Genomic DNA, 17,102 nt, shown 5'->3' with positions numbered 1-17,102 from the left:
GACCTTGGGGAAATCCCTTTGCCTTTGAAGTCACACATACACACAGCTAGCCTGTGTCCTATTTGGGAGGCTGGCCTCTCATTTACCAGGTCTCCTGACTGCGGTGCAGGAGCTCCTGCAGTGGAGGAGCTGACTCAGGGACAGGGAGGACAGGGCAGGTGCCTCAGCTCCCTGCCGGAGCCAGTCATTTGTGCTGCTGGAAGGTGCCTGCAGGATAGAAGCCTACAAAAAGCCAGGATCTTGGGTTTAAGTTTTTCTCAGCTTCGTCAAGGAGATCAAGAAGTTGCTTCAGAAAGAGCTTTTTTTTTTAGCAGCCCTGAGCACCCTAGGATGTCATCTGTCCGCGATGCAGGGAAAATTTCACTCCTTCGTTGGTTCTGAAAGCCATATGGGTACTTGGAGCTTTTTTCCCAAGCTCGTAATGACTGCAGGGATCTTACTTAAGAACTATTTGGCCCCTCAGGAGGCAGAGCCAACAGAAACGTGTCAGAATCTGGAGACCAAAGGACATGTCACATTAACGGTAATCTGACTTGAAAATGAAGGGAAAGGATAAATGGGGTAACTCATATAGACAGAAATGAAGTCTTTCCTCACAAAAAATCTGTTCATAAATCATGGTCATCTGTTGTCTCACTTGATTTCATAGCAACCTTGTAAAGTACAAATATATGACTCCCATTTTGCATACGATGAGCCTGGAGAAGAGGAAGGAAAATGAATGGGTGTTTTCTGAGTACCTGGCATGTTCCAGGCACTATACAAGTCTTGTCACAAATGTTAATTTTTACCATGGTCTTGTGAGTTCGAACATCTTGCCTCCAGTTTTGCTCAGAGAGGTTAAATAACTTGTCCAAAGTTGCACAGCTAAAAAGCAGTGGAGCTCAAATTCAAAGCCAATCTGTCTGCCCTTCTGCAGCACCACACTCTCCCAGAGGTTTCAGGAAATTAGGTGCCTCTGCATTGGTCCTGGCCTTCTGGGACTTTATAGAGAGCTCTTCAGAGGCCAAAGATGATGGTTTTGTCCCAGAACGTTTACTGCGTGTGGCACGGAAAGCTCTGTCATGTGTGAAGTCCCTCTGCAATGCTTGGGAGCATTGAAATTTATTCTTAGCATGAACAAGCAGAGAGCAGGAGCCTGGACTTACCCACTTCCAGGCAGCTTCTGGATCAGCTGCCTGGAAGATGTCATGGCATCCAAGGAGGTACCCTTTTCAATACATGGGCTTTCCTGGATGGCAAGTCTGTCACCTTCTCTGGGGCAGAGGTACTTGGCACCCTTTCCGTTCGCCTGGGGAAAACTGCTATTTTGAGACAAAAATCTGTTTTTGTAATTGCAATGTGTACTACTTTGTACAGATTCTTAGTGGTAATTTCAACTAACATTTCTATCCAACAGAGTTTCAGTTCCTGCATTCAGCTTATGGTAGGAGAGCTATTTTTCCTCATCTGTATTATGGCCGATGAATGTGTTATCTTGTAACAATAGTAGATCCCCTCTCCTTTCCTCCCAAATCCCATCCCCTAGGCTTGGGCTCCCCCAGGTGGCTCAGCAGCAGTTCCTAAAGCATGCAGGAACATGTCTGATGGTGCAAAGTCATGGGTCGGAGACACACATGAACCCTCCCTTAGGGCAGCAGTGAAGGATCACGGCACTAAAAGGCGTCTCTCCCCTTCCTCACCTCCGGGGTCCCATCTGACCTAGGTCAGAAGCCTTCACCCTAACGTGGCTGCTGAATTCAAACAAGTGAACAAAAATCCCTGGGCTTATCTGGCTCCTCTGTTGGCTTTACAGCAGCTCCTGTGGAGGAATACCTGGATTACGCCTATAAAAATGGAAAAAAAAAAAAAAAAAAAAAAGTCTGCCCCAGGATCAGACTTTCTATCTCCATTGGCAGTCTGACATGTTTGAAGACCTGATTGACTTTAGAGACAACCTATTCCCTTAGCCCAGACCTTAAGCTCTGGCTCATTTGGGGGCATTTTCCTGGATGGTGAGAGGTGAGGGGCAAGTGTGCTCATAAGTCAGGGACCAGAGCTGGATCCTCTGGGCAGTGTGGACTCCAGGCCCAAGGCACCACGGGAACTTCTGGGCACCTGTGAGGGTCCCAGCAGTGTAACCCTGACTAGGTCCTTTTTGTCCTAGACAGGAAGGGACCATAGGAGGGACCTGCTGCTTTCACCACCCTCCCCTGGGCTGCTCAGGACAATGTTTTCGTGAAGTAACTGCACCCTTTGTCAACTTCTGACCTTGAATTATTTGGATGTTGAAAGCTGAATTTGTGTGTGGCACGTCTTGTAAGAGATGGGCTATGAAAATCTCCTTGCTGCTGCTGTGGGCTGTGTGATCTTGGGCAATTTGCTAATGTCTCCAGGCCATGGATAAAGTGTTTTATTCCAGATGATCTCTGAGGTCCCTTTAAATGCTAACAGCTTGCCCCCTTGTAATCTTATTATTTCAGTTCTGCTAGACCTGTTTCTCTTACTGTTTGTGAGAAGTCGTTTTTGTTTGCCTTCGGATGTGTGAACGTGAACAGAAGACTCCATAAAAAGTGAGAGAGCTCTCCTGCTTCCTCACCCCTCCAGTTAAAGCACCAGAAATAGAAATACTGAAGAATGTGCATGGAGCTCTTCTCTTCACAAAATGTTCTGTCCCAGGCCCTAAGCCGATCCTTTGAAGGTGCAAAGGTCAGGAAGATAGGGTTCTTGATCTCAAGGAGCTCATAGTGCGGCTGGGTAGATGGACAAACCAGCAAGTCCAGGGACTTCTAAGAATCACGGGAAGGGGGATAGTGATGGGGCTGTGGGATGCCTGAGGGGCTGTGGTCAAGAGGCGGGGAAAGACTTCAGAGGAGAGCGGTGCCTTCAGTTCATGACTGAATGTTTAATGAATGTTTACCAGGTAGATCTGTGGAAAGACATGCCAGGAAGAGTGAGCAGTGTGAGCAAAAATACAGGGAAACGATGCTCCTTGTTATAGTCTGGGGATGATCAGCAGTTGCTGTGGCTGTTGTGTAGCGTTTGAGAGTGAAATCAGTGAGGAAGTCTAGAACCAGATCATGCTGGGCCTTGCGTGCCACACTAGGAGTTACACAGTGGAGAATCATGCAGTGTTCTTAAGAAAGAAGCCTTTGTGATTCAGTTTAGATCTTAGAAACATCACTCTTGGAGTTTCCGTCGTGGTGCAGTGGTTAACAAATCCGACTAGGAGCCATGAGGTTGCGGGTTCGATCCCTGGCCTTGCTCAGTGGGTTAAGGATCTGGCGTTGCCATGAGCTGTGGTGTAGTTTGCAGATGCGGCTCGGATCCCACGTTGCTGTGGCTCTGGCGTAAGCCGGTGGCTACAGCTCTGATTAGACCCCTGGCCTGGGAACCTCCATATGCCGCGAGAGTGGCCCAAGAAATGGCAAAAAGACAAGAAAAGAAAAAAAGAAACATCACTCTTAATGCAGCTCAGAAATTGGAGTTGGCAAGTTTAAAAACACAGAGAACAGGAATTCCCGTCGTGGCTCAGTGGTTAACAAATCTGACTAGGAATCATGAGGTTGTGGGTTCAATCCCTGGCCTTGCTCAGTGGGTTAAGGATCCGGCATTGTCGTGTGCTGTGGTGTAGGTCACAGGTGCAGCTCGGATCCCGCGTTGCTATGGCTCTGGCGTAGTCCTGTGGCTACAGCTCCGATTAGACCCTTAGCCTGGGAAACTCCTTATGCTGCGGGAGCAGCCCTAGAAAAGGAAAAAAGACCAAAAAAAAAAAAAAAAAAAAAGAACAGTGAGGAAGAGATGTCAATAATTCAGGTGAGAGGTGGTGGATCTTCCCGTAGAGCTGTCCACAACTGCAGGGTGGAAGAGTGGACAAGATGCCAGAGTTAGAAACTGTAAGATTAGTTGTGGCTCAGTGCTTTAAGAACCTGACTAGTTATCATGAGGATGTGGGTTCAATCCCTGGCCCCACTCAGTGGTTACGGATCTGGCATTGCCATGAGCTGTGGTGTAGATTGCAGATGTGGCTCGGATCCCATGTTGCTGTGGCTGTGGTATAGGCCTGCAGCTGTAGCTCTGATCCTACCCCTATACTGGAAACTTCCATATGTCGCAGGTGTGGTCCTAAAAAGGAAAAGAAACATAAGACCGGAGGACACTTGGTTTTTGATCCTCACATCAATACTGTGAAGCAATCAAGGAGTGGTTATTTTTGCCATTTTATAAGACAACAAACCTAAAGTTTAGAAAGGCGTAGTGACTTGCCCAAGGTCTCACAGCTAATAGGTGGCACAGCCCAGGCTAGAACTCCGATTTCCTAACTTACGGCCTTGCTCAGGATGATGGTCCCTTGCTGCCTCTTCTTGTAAGTGTGCTTAACAGATTGTTCAAGTGTCAGAGGGCGTGAGGGCCCCGTATCCAGGGACGTGAACAACCCAGCACCTGGACGTGGGCAGCATGCTGTGGCTGGGCCGTAGCCCTTCCCCGCCACGGGTTCTCTCTCTCTCCGGATGGAGGCATTGTGCATACACTGTACTCCATGAAGGCCACTAGGCTCCAGTGTACACCTCAGTGGTATTTGGCAAATGTCTGCACTTGTGTTTATTCAAAATATAAAACATTTCTAGGAGTTGCTACCTTGCATGGCACCCGAGAGCGGCTGGGCCCTGTCAGAGCAGCTGCCTCTGCTAATGTGCCTCTGAAAGCTTCCGCTGGAATGTCTTCATCCATCTGAATTGCTATCCCAACAGGATGGATACTTTAGACTCTTACAAGGATGAGGAAGATGACGTGATACAGCTCATTAATGAGGAAGTCAGGCTGACAGCTGTCATAGGTTTTGTTTTAGTCTTCATATTTACCCAATTATGTAAAGCATCATGTATTCATATACACAGAGAAATATAGAAAATATTAGTAATTGTTCTCTTTATGATGAAACCAGAAGGAACATGTATAGTTTAGTTCATTTGCTCAGCTAGAAAACACATAATCAAAGGCACAGTCACACTTGCTTCTTTCCTGGTTAATCTGGAACCTTATTTTATTGTGTGTAATGCTGTCTTGTTCACTCTCTGGTTGGCGTGTGGCTGTGTTGCATCCCCAGCTAGCCCGTAAATACCTCGTGTGCAGTGACCATGACCCACGTGTGTTCCTGTCCACCGTGGCGCTCCCCTCAGTGCTGAGTGCAGTGTAGGCCTCAGTCACTCTGGATAATTTTTATTTACTTACGTGAATTGTCACACAGTCCTTCAGGCTAATGTCAGACTTTTGGCTTGGGATGAAAATTATGGTAAAGTATGCACCACTCGGGTTGAAAACTAGACCAGAACAGGATCTCCAAATTCTCTGCAGACAAATTCAGGCCTCCTGCTCCCTGGTGGGGTCTTGGGGGCCTGAGCTTGCTCTCTCTGGCTTCTCAGAGAGGCATGTTTTTAGGGCGTTGGTTTGGGTGGCCAGGGCTTTCCAGCCATGTGGAGTGTCCGGTTCTAAATTTGGAACCATTTTGATAAGATTTTTCAGCACTAATTGGATCCTTTATTAATCCCACCACCCCACCCATCCCCGCCCCCCAGGAAAAGAAACCCAAAATAATTGTTCGGAACTGACTGCCCTCCTCCTGTGTTGTCTACAGAGCCATGTCTTAATGTCCAGCAAATACCCTGGACTCTGCATGGAACTCTGCTGAGTCTCCATTGCCTCTACCAGAATTCTCCTTTTAGTGTCACTTCCCTGCCCGTGATTTCCGCCTCATTTCTCAGCATCCGCTGTATATATTGCACATCATTGATGCAAGCGCAGGGTCAGCCCAGAACAGCTGCACTTCTCTATCCTTGGTTCAGCAAAAACAGCAGAGTCCTTGCCCCCTCCTCTGGCCCTGGTACTTCCATGACTGAAGGAACCAGAGGCCTTTCCTGTTACCCGGCCAGGCAGAGTGGGCCCTGGGGGTCTCTCCGGAGGTGGACTGTCTTTGTCTTGATGGAATGAGAGGGTAGAGCCAAACTTGCTTCTCATACCATCTATCTTAGCCACTTGTTAAAATAATTCAGTATTTCTGACTGTTGCTAATACTAACAGACATCCGATATCCATAACTCCCAAGACCTTATTTGAGTGGAAAAGATACTGTTAAAATCATTCTTTAGCCATAAGTAGAAATTTGGCTTAAGGGTATTTCTCCTCTAGTGTTTGAAAATTTATCAAGGAAATATCTAATATGTTAGCCATTCCCACCCTTTGAAACCCGATTTCCTCTCTCCTTCCCCACAGGACACCATGGAGGTAAGTTTTCTGAGTCACTCGCTACTTCTAGAACATAAGAAGCATCATCCTTCAAATTTCTCAAGCGAGCCTTGAGTCAGCCTGGGAAGTCTACAGATTTCTTTCAAACTAGGCCTCATCTCTATTTCACACCTACCCCAAAGTTTGTCATTTACTTTCTTAATGGCCCCAAAATCATCTCTCATTCATCATAATTCTCAGGTCAGGCGCCAGTAGCACCTCAGCAGGAAGTATAAAGCTGCACAAGAGGTCTGGCTGGCCGGCCCCGGCTGGGTGTGCAGGAGAAGGGATTTGCAGGGAGTGTCCCACTGGACAGCCTATGCCTCCTAAGCTGCCGAAGCGCAGACCCTTTAGAAGAGGTGGCAGTCCAGCAAGGTTTATGTCATATGGTAATTAGGACTTGGAGGTCGCTCTTTGAAAACCTTGTTAAATACACCTCCGGAAGAGATTTCAGGCATAAAAAGAGGGTACTCGGTTGATCTGGCCAAGTATGCAGTCAGAGGCTCCAAGATGCTGCACACTGATGAGAGTGATTAAGGAATAGCCCAGAGCCTCTGGCCAAAATGTCAGGCAGTCGAAGGCGGCATTCATGAGCGTTTTCAGGTTTGAGTCGTGAGTAGGAAATCCTGACTCTCCTGGTCAGCATAAGCTCAGGTTTCCTCAGTTTCAGGTCATTCGGGCGCTCGGTTCAGCACTGCTCCAGCCACTCACCCTGCTCAGAAAGGCCGAACCACCCTCTGTGTCTGAACAAGGGCCCCTGGGGTTACATGTCTCCGTCCAGCACAAGACCCTTGCTTTGTGTCTGTGATTGGTGGTGCCCACTTCTTATTTCTGCCTAATGCCATTCTTGTGTCTTCCCTTAAGCAACTCTGCTGATGAAACAGGCCTGGCCACAGAACTCGTCTTCCTGTGGCACTGAAGGCACCTTCCACCTCCCAGTGGACACCGGGACCGAGAACCGAACTTACCAAGCATCCTCTGCGGCTTTCAGTAAATACAGCCTGTCTCCTCCTTTCCTTGTTCCCCTCGGCTGGGACTGATTCGTCTCTTAGGAAGAAAGGAAAGGGAACTTTGAAAACTGACATTAGACACGGTTTAAAGAGGTTCTCCTGCCCACCAAAAACTTGGCCCTCCTCATAGAGGGAAGGTCACCCTCTTTGGTCATGCACACCTGGCTTTGAGGAGACACAAAGCAGGGAGGGAGGGAGAAGGAAGGACCCACCTGGCCAGTGGATTTGGTGACGGAAAGGGTTCTTACTGCATTTCAAGGAAAAGGACAGAGAGCACATTTAAAGGCTCGTGGGCCTTTGGACAGAGGGAGTCCTCCAGCTAGCATAAGGCGTTTCAACCTCAGTACTGTGGACAGCTGGACCAGCTAATAATTCTTTGGGGTTTTGGGGGAGTGGGAGGTGATGTCCTATGCGTTTTAGGATGCTTAGCAACATCCCTGTCTTCTACCCACTGGATGCCAGTAGCGGATGCTCCTTGTGACAACCCAAAATATCTTGAAACATTGCTAAATATCCCCCAGGGGGGAAATTGCCTCCTGCGTGAGAAACGCTGCCCTAGTGGAAGCGACCCCGTGGGAGCAGGGTCTGCAAGGGAGCCCTCCTGGAGGACAGAAACCTTCTGGCTAGTTAGGTTGGTCACAGGCACTTGTGGCTCAGTGGTGTGACCGACGGTTTCACCTTCCCATCTGATTTTTAACACAGACTGGCTCCACTGGGTGAAATGAGGACCAGTGTTTAGAAATTACTTAGCGGCATTTTGGCTCTGTGTAAGGAAAAACTTCATGCCTTGCTGGAGCTGTCCAGAAGAGGGCTGGCTGGCTTTGGATGTGGTGAGCATCTGTCTCCTAAGTTGTGCCACCAGGGGCTGGACAAGCCCTCAGAAAGATGTTGCAGACTCAGGTCACTAGTTTGGGGTTCAGTGAAGTATTAAACTATTAAATAAGCAAATTAGAAGAATACATTGTATTTTTTTCCTTTTTTAATGTTATTTTCTGCTTAAGTATCATTTCCCCTAAATGTCAACATCAGCTTATGTTTATACAACATAACTGTTAACTTTTTGCAGAATATGCTTTCATAATCACCCTCTCATTTAATTGACACCATAGTCCTGTTCAGATGGATTTTTATTCCAGTCTGAAAGCTGAGGCTCAGAAAGGTAATATGCCCAAAGCCATCCAACCAGTAAGCAGCACAACTAGAAAAAGGCATCACCCAGGTTAAGTTTTTTCTTTTTTTTTTTTTTTCATTTTTTTAAATCTTTTGTCCTTTTAGGGCCGCACCTGTGGCATATGGAGGTTCCCAGGCTAGAGGTCAAATCAGAGCTACAGCTGCCGGCCTATGCCACAGCCACAGTAACTCATGATCCAAGCCATGTCTTCGACTTACACCACAGCTCACAGCAATGCCACATCCTTAACCCACTGAGCAAGGCCAGGATCGAACCCACAACCTCATGGATACTGGTCGAATTCATTTCTGCTGCGCCACAATGGGACCTCCCACCCAGGTTCAGTTTCGAGCATTGACTTTTTTCATGAGGTTAATTTTACTCTTGTTTAAGAGAGGGATGATAGGAGTAGGGAGTTTTTCCATGTACCTACGATATTACATAGGTAAATCGTAGGTACGTGTGCACATGTGGAGGTAGATGCATAGAGACACACCTGCTGTAGTGTAGCAGAAAGAAGCCTAGAGAGGGAGCTGAAAGAGTCGGATTCTAGACTTGGTCTGTAAAACCTTGGATAACTCATGTCTTTGCTTTGGACCTTGTTTTTTCCAAATGTAAAATGAGGGGGCTGGACTCAGTCATCTTCAGGTTCCCTCTAGTGGTTAGGCTTCTGCTTCTCTCACCCCATATCCTCCACCCTGTCGGGGCCTCCTCTCTAGCTCCCCCAGATCAGTAGTTGGCCAACTACATCTTCAGGTACCGAGTATTCATTCCTTCCCTCCAGAGGCAGCCCTTTCCACAGAGAGAAGTCCTGAGTATCAGAGGCCTTGCCTTCTGCATGTTGAAATCTTCCTGGAGTGCCAGTGAAATATCTGGTAGCTCCAGCCCACTGTCCTCTCACAGGTTATCACAGTCCCCAGAAAGGGCCAAGAAGGACCGTACCCCCTTCTTGTAATTGGTAAATACAGGTGGGATTGACTGACCCTCCCCACCCCACCAGGGCTTCTCTCAACACACGGATTTTTGTGACTTTTAATGCCACAGAAAATTCAGGGCACTTTGACAAATTCAGTTTGATTTCACTAAACACTTGCTAAACCTGTTTGTAATTAGGTTCCCCCCTACTTAATTCAGCACTCTCATGTCCAGCTGCCAGTAAGGAGACTTGGGGTCAAGGCAAGAATCACACATAGAGCTTTGTCCAGACGTTTAAATCTGATAGTCAATAAACTGATTAGTCTAAAAGGCATCCTTGACATGTGGATCAATGCATTCGAAAGAGCTAGGGGCTCTACAACTGAAAAAGATGTGTGACTGCACAGAAGTATTGAAGAGAGTGCTGCAAAGGTTTTATCCCGCTAATGTACGCATTCTCTATGATCCAGTTGGATGGAGTCTAAAATTATGGTTAGGAACCTGAGAGAAAGAATAGGTACCATAACAAAGCCTCTTTCCTAGGGCAGGGCTCCTTTTTTCTCTCACAGTATTGCCTTTTGTGAAATGACATAAAGGCCAGTACACCACATGCCCAAGATTGGACTGTATAGAGACCTGTAATTCAGAAGGGAGCTCTGCCCAGGGCGCAGTAAGCCCTGGACTCTGGGCCCAGCTCAGCTTTGATTTGCTGTGCAGTTTTGGAAAAGTTGCTGCCCTCCTGGGCTCCAGCTTCTTCATCTGAATTGGAAAGAGTTGAATGCACGTCTCTGATGTCCTTAAGGTGTAGCATTCCCAAGTCCTAATTCCGTGATCTTTAGACATGGGAGGTCTGCTTTCAGGAGACCCAGACCCCTTGTGAGTGAGTCGAATCTAAGTTCATTTGAGCAAAATCAGCGAGTTCTTGTTTTGGCAGTGTTTTGCTGTGTTTCACCAAGTCCAGCAGCTTTTTTTTTTTTTTTTTTTTTAACTTAGTGGCATAAAGTTAACCCTGAATTATGTGATGGCCGAGGTAGCTATCAGCTCCAGGGGAATTTCCAGTGATCCTTGTCAGGCGTATAGACAGGACCACAGGTCAGCTGTAGGATGCCCTCTGTAATGCTTATCTCTTCAAAGCCTCACTGAATCCTCAGAGCCTAGAATATCAGCACTAGAAAGGCCCTCTGATGTGATCTATTCCAGTGAAGGTATTCCTGGAGGGAAGAGTTGACCTCAGTCACTGACAGTCCAGGACAGGGGCTCATCAAATGGTCATCTTGAGAGCACTGTGGCTGGAGAAGGGAGTCCCGAGCCCCGGGTCCTCCTGAGCAGCCGCTCCTTCTCAGCATCTGGTCGTTACCTCATCTGTAAAACATTTGTGTTGGTCCTGATGCTCTGAGGTCCCTTCTAGCTCTGCAGTCCCGCATCTCCCTTTCAACCTGTCTGGACCAACAGGCAGAGTTATCTTGTTGGCCAGTAAGGGCATTTTAGCTTCTGATTTGTATTCTGAGTTTGTGTGTATCTCATTTCACAATGAAGAAGGGAAGCATTCTCAGACAAGGTTGTTCTTAGGTGTGGAAGCCAAATCCCACTGCAGCCTCTGGGAGCCTTCGGACTCTCCTCAGAGGGATGGGCTTGGCACTGTACGACACTTGTCCTTGTGGCACAGAGGGTTAGTGCAGGCTTCCTCGGGGGGCAGGCACATTCTCAGGGAGCATAAAGGAAAGTCATGAAGACTTTATGAGCATCACTCGCATGTTATCTTTAAAGAATCTTAGAATCATGGCATTTTAAACCATAAAATGTTGGAGTCTTAAAATCCTGGAGTCTGTGTTCCAAGTTGAATCACACGATAGAAGCCATGGTTTAACCTCCCGTCGTCTGTCGTCTTTTGGACTGGTCTCTTCTTGAGTAGCCTGGACAGGAAGCTTCTTATCTCTCTATACAGTGAGGGAAAGAATAGCTCACCTTTATGAACTGCTTTTAAATAAAGTGTCAGGCATGCATCTAAGAGCTTTGCACTTAGTAATTAATGTATTTAATCACAGTAACTATTATTATCCCCATTTTATAGATGAGGAGACGGATGTATTCTCCAGCTGCAAAGTAGGAGGGCTGGGGTTTGGACCCACGCCGTCAGTCTGGCTCCAGACACCTCTTAACCACAACCCTGTGTTATATAGCTTTCGGAGACAGGCATCTTAGCATTTCGGGGTGTCCTGCCCTCCTGCATGGAAAAGGGCTGCTCTCCTCTCCCCCTACCCTGTGTTATTCCTTTAAATCAGGAGCTGGCAGGCTTTTCCTGTAAATACTTTAGTGTTTTCAGGCCTTATGGTCTCTACCTACCATTCTACCGGTAAAGCAGCCATAGTCAGTATGTAAATGATAGGCATGGCTGTGTTACAGGAGGACTCGATTTACCAAAACAAGCTGGAGTCACACACAAAGAAAATGTAATGTGCATGTTTTAAGTGTGAGTAGTATAAATGAAAGATTCTGTGGTGCACTAAATTTGGAAATAGTCTCTTGCATCTCTCTATCTTAGAGATTCACAGTTCATCCCATCCTGTCATTTTAAAACTTCTCAGTGTCATGGAAGAAAGCCTGTTTCTCTCGATTTTCTAGGTTACATTTCTCTTTCCCCTTCCTCCTCCCCCTCTTCCTCCTTTTCTTCCCCCCCCCCGTCCCCCGCCCAAAACAACGGTTAGGACCCCTTGGAGCATAGTCCGGTCTGATCCCTTGGGACGTGCCCATCCTGAGACTCCGCTTTGTTTTAGAGATGAGTAAATGTATCCCCAAGCGCAGTGCACCTCAGACGGCTCCTTTCTTGTCCTCACACCTGGACTCGCCGTCTCCCCACAGTGTCTGCTGCTTCCCCTGTGACCACGGTTCAGGCTTAGCTGTACAGTCTGGAAACTCAGAGGAATCCACTCTGGACCGCTTCCTCGACTGGCTTGCACGTTAACTTGCAGTTCTAGCAGTGCCCTCTTCTCATTAATGTACTTTTTCCACCTCATCTGTATTGCTACTCATTTCCCAGGCACATTTGACCACAAAATCAATTTCTCCAGTTTTTGATGGAACAATCTGTGGGTCTACAGGTGAAAGATAAGTGACAGGATTCTTTTTGGTGGCGCCTTGTGTGGTGACTAAATAGCAGCTCTCGTTCCCTTCGGAGCACCTCATCAGGCAGGGGGCTCGCCCAGCCGAAGCTGGTGTGAACCGGGAGAGACTTTTGACCGTGTGGCAGCTTGCTTTAACTGGGCGTTAGGGTAGAAGAGACCCAGGATCTTTTCCTTCAAGAAGAGATCTTCTTTCTTAACCTTCTAATTTTACAAAATAGGAGACTAAGGCCCAGAAGTTGTCATAGCAAACTGGGGGAAAGCCTGGACCTCTTCGCTTCCAGTAAAGCACCCACTTCATTCTGCCCCCAGTCCTTTCTTGCAAAAACAGCTTCAAGTTACTGAAAGGGTCCTTGGTGAGCATTTTGTAGGTGAGAGACCTGAGACCAAGGGGGGTTCCGTGATGCGCAGCCAGACTAAGCCGGAATGGGGACCACGGGGAAGACGCCCCAGCCACAGACACCCCATTGGAGATTCAAAGCCAAGGTCCCCTGGCACTGTGCTTTTAACTCAGAAAGAAGATGACATTCCTAAAAAGACTTGCCCTTTCTGAACCCCGGGTCCCCTTGCATAGAGAAAGAGAGTGGGCACGATGTGGGTTCCGTAGAGTCATTGTGTTTTGTCATTCTTTGAGGATGCAGTCTTGTTCCTGACTGATTGCTGTTTCCAGTTTTCCCTGTGAACTTAGGATCTCTCTTTTCCAGAAGATTCAAAGGTCACACAGTTTGTCAGAATAACTGATTGTGAACATCCTGGGGCCTGACTTCCCATCTCCAGCCCCAGCCCCAGCTTCGGTCCACCCTGCTGATCCAACATGGTCTGGGTTCCCGGTCAATGTGAACCTTTTGGATCCCTGACTTCAGTCCTTGGGGCATCAGTGGCTCTTGCCCAACCCCCAAGAGGGGCGGAAAGGCTAGCCATGTCAAGCAGAGTTGTGCAGCATCCCAGAAGATGAGGCTCTCTGAGCAGTGTTTTGTATGTGGTTTCCACCCTAAAACTCAGCAGGGAAGAAGGGGAGCACGGTGGATGGCAGTCCAGAAAGGGAGAGAGGTACCGGGAAAAAGAGAGTAAGGGAGAAAGCAAGACAGAAGGAAGTAGCACCAGGAGATGCCCCCGGGCTGCACGTGGAGACAGACAAGCTAGAAGAGGGAGCGCAGAACACAGCGAGCAGTGGGGGGGTCCCTGTCCCCGTGCATCTGCCTCTGCCTGTCTCTTGGCACTTGGCTCAGAATCCTAGACTCTCCAAGCTGCAAGGGTCCCTTAAGAGATCATTTGGTTTCAGCTTCTTTTATACATCAGAACCCTGAGCCCAGAGAAACAAAAGATGTCAGACGTGCACGTGCAGCCCTGTGCACCAGGACTGAGGGAGCTGCCTCTGGGGCCAGGGCTCTCTGGGTGGAGCCCTGTTCTCTGTCTGTCCTCATCTGTGTTTCCAGCTTGGATTCAGCCCATGCTTGTCTGGGGAGTCGTGACTGGGACCTGCTGCCTTCCGGTGATGCTGGTCTGACCACTAACTGGAAGCCTCTCTTATTGCCTTGGTACAGGATATACTGCCGGGACGCCGTACAAGGTCCCACCGACCCAGAGTAATACTGCTCCGCCCCCCTACTCCCCGTCACCCAACCCCTATCAGACGGCCATGTATCCCATCAGAAGTGCCTACCCCCAGCAGAACCTGTATGCCCAGGTGGGTACATGTGGAAGCCTGGGCCCACCTCTTCTGCAGGTAAAGGAGCCACCAGCCTGGGTGGGGTGGAGGGTGGTGAAGAAGAGAGGGAGAGAGGGGTCATGGCTCTGACCAGCTGTCACCACTGTGCCGTGGACGCAGTAGCCCTGCAGTCTGCACACTCCCTGACTCTGCTAAGCCCACATGCTAGGGCTTTTATTATTTAGTAGAAACATTTGAGAAGCTCTGGATTAAGATGATCCAGGGCCCCCGTCTCCTCTGCCCAAAGGTCAGCAGACCTGTGGGCTGTGGCAGCAGAAAGTAGCCGTGTGATCAAGGCAGTGGATGTCACCTTAGTAACCTTTTGGCCTAAAGGGAAATAGACGCATTTTTCCAGTGTGCAAAACGGCAGCTCTCACCCAGTGTGATGCTCCCACCAGTGATCCCTGTGTGTACGCACACGGGGCTCTGACGTCCACCAGCAACACCCACAGCCCTGCTCACTCGTCGACTGTGGTTCCTGCCGTTCTGTTTGAGGCGTCTTAGGGAGGCACATTGTTGAATGCTAAGATTGGGGTTAAAGAGTTCGGAGAACGGGTACGCGTGGGAACAAGGAGTTCGTAGATCATCATAGCAGCCCCGGGAACAAGGCAAGACAGGGTTTGAGCCTTATTTTCAGATCAGAAGCTGAGCTCAGCACTGAACTGGCCAGTCACGTGGAAGACAGAGCCCCAGCTGCAGCCCAGACCTTGTGTGCCCGGGCCGGTGCTTGTCGGACCCCATCCCTTAGGGTTTGGGACAGGCTGCCCTCCCCTCCCCTCCCCCTCCTGCCCCACCTTCCGAAAGCCTGTGTGACCCCAGCCTCCTCCCCAGGGAGCCTACTACACACAGCCAGTGTATGCGGCGCAGCCCCACGTCATCCACCACACCACGGTCGTCCAGCCCAACAGCATCCCCTCTGCCATCTACCCAGCGCCTGTCGCCGCCCCCAGGACCAACGGTGTGGCCATGGGCATGGTGGCTGGCACCACCATGGCGATGTCGGCAGGTAAGGGTGGCATCTGTGTCGGTGGCCATCCCCCTCCTCCAGGAACCCATGACGGAGCGGAGAACACAGGGAATTGACTGTAGCAGAGCAAGAAAAATTCCGGCCCGGGGCTTCTAGGAACCAGAGGCAGGGCCTCTGCGTCTGCACGGGGTTGAGGAGGAGTTCCCCAAGGAGGCCCTCCTGAGCTGGGCCTTAGAGGGTCAACAGAGCCAAGCAGAGCGATGAGAGGGAGACGGCCGTCGGGATGGAAGGAGCCTGAGTCAGGCGCGTCCCCAGGATGGATGTGGTCTAACACGTAGGGAGTCGGGCCTGGAGGGGAGGGTGGCTGGCGCCGTTGTCAGAGAGGAGGCCCTGGACAGTCTTGATTGCCTTTAGGGAACGGGGTGTAGGCAGAGGAGACATGGGGTTTCATTTACTTCTCCTCTCTGGCTGCAAGGCGGAGGCAGGCTTAGACGGGGAGGGGCTGGAAGCAGGTGGGGCCGTGGGGAGGCCGAGTTTAGAGGCGAGATGCTGCTGCTGGGGCTCTGGTGGCAGCAGGGTTCCACAGAGGAGGGCCTGGGGCAATGTTACTTGGCAGGCAGGAGTTTAAGAACGTGTCCGATAATTAATTGTGAGGCTTAGGAGAAGCAGGCGTCCAGGAGACCCGTCTCCGTTTCTGGCTCAGCCGGGAGCGCTGCCCTTCAGGAACCTTCAGGATGAGGGTGGGGAGAGATGCCAGAGGAAGAGCAGGTTTGGGGAAGTCTTTGGATGGGTTGACATTAAAAAGAAGAGCATGAGAAAACAGGGCTCTGACCAAGCTTTAGAGAGCCGACTTTGAAAGAAGAGCTAGATCGCCTTCTCAGGGAAGAGAGTACGAGGGCTTGAGTGGGCAGGAGGCGGGAGTTCGGATTCTGCTCTGCCCTGAAGGTAGGGCACTGTCGAGGCCTCTCCCTCTCCAGTCGGCTCCGCACGTTTCTGAGTATCTGCTGGTGCCTGCCGTGTTTGGGTCCTGGGGACCAGAGCCCTGCCCTCAGAGGGAACACAAGCACGTCAACAGCCGTCACCCCTCAGGGTGATGTTTGCGCAATGAGAGGACACACACAGGAGGCCACTGAAGATGAGCGAGTGACTGTCCTGGCGCATCAGGAGGGCTCCCCGCGGAGACGCCGCCCCAGGGGCCGGGGGCGGGGGGCTGCATGAAAGACGCGGCTTCCTCCTCTTTGCCCAGTGCCCGAGCCGACCTCATCAGGGTGACTCTTCTCTGGATTCTCAGGTACCCTGCTGACGGCACCCCAGCACACCGCGATTGGGGCTCACCCTGTCTCCATGCCAACATACAGGGCCCAAGGGACCCCTGCGTACAGCTATGTGCCCCCGCACTGGTAAAGCCTGCAGCCCATCCAAGTGAGTGGAGCCCCGGGAGGGGCGGGGGACTAAAGCACAGAACTGTTTCCGGCCCCCGCTGGGTCTGCTGCACCACCTCGGGGCCAGCGCAGGCGGGCGGCAGTCTCCGAGTTACTTTCCTGCGCCACATTCAGTCATGCCACCTTTTTTTTTTTTTAAGGCCCGCACCCATAGCACATGGAAGTCCCCTGGCTAGGGGTCCAATTGGAGCTGGAGCCACCGGCCTACACCACAGCCACGTCAGATCCAAGCTGCGTCTGCGACCTACACCACAGTAGCAGCACCGGATCCTTAACCCCCTGAGCGAGGCCAGGGATCAGACCTGCGTCCTCATGGATGCAGTCAATTCGTTTCTGCTGAGCCACACGGGCACCCCATTAATACCACTCTTAGTGACAGCTGTCACTTTATATCTGGATTCTTTACATATGTCACAGTAGACGTGTGACATGAGGATGGATAGCTCTGTTTTATAGATACGAGGTTCAACATCGCTTAACCAGTGAAAGCTAAGCTGGGCTTGAATTCC

The 17,102-nt window shown here is 49.9% G+C and overlaps 1 protein-coding gene across 11 annotated transcripts in view; it reads left to right on the top strand.

The window, feature by feature from the left end:
- FAM168A (family with sequence similarity 168 member A) overlaps positions 1–17,102 on the top strand; it is a 219,665-nt gene that overhangs the window by 196,635 nt on the left and 5,928 nt on the right. For 2 of the 11 annotated variants that reach the window (XM_021062474.1, XM_021062475.1), the window contains 6 exons: positions 1,400–1,426; positions 6,250–6,261; positions 7,126–7,251; positions 14,021–14,202; positions 15,016–15,190; positions 16,443–16,573. In XM_021062474.1, the coding sequence (XP_020918133.1) occupies positions 1,400–1,426; positions 6,250–6,261; positions 7,126–7,251; positions 14,021–14,202; positions 15,016–15,190; positions 16,443–16,555 (635 nt within the window). In that variant the 3' untranslated portion in view covers positions 16,556–16,573. The remainder of the gene's footprint in view (positions 1–1,399; positions 1,427–6,249; positions 6,262–7,125; positions 7,252–14,020; positions 14,203–15,015; positions 15,191–16,442; positions 16,574–17,102) is intronic. The other 9 variants (XM_021062477.1, XM_021062476.1, XM_021062479.1 and 6 more) reach the window with 9 other exon arrangements.

This window comes from Sus scrofa, chromosome 9, assembly GCF_000003025.6.
Source record: "Sus scrofa isolate TJ Tabasco breed Duroc chromosome 9, Sscrofa11.1, whole genome shotgun sequence".
NCBI lineage: Eukaryota > Metazoa > Chordata > Mammalia > Artiodactyla > Suidae > Sus > Sus scrofa.
The sequence above is the reverse complement of the archived record's forward strand: the minus strand, read 5'-3'. Positions and strand labels throughout refer to the sequence as shown.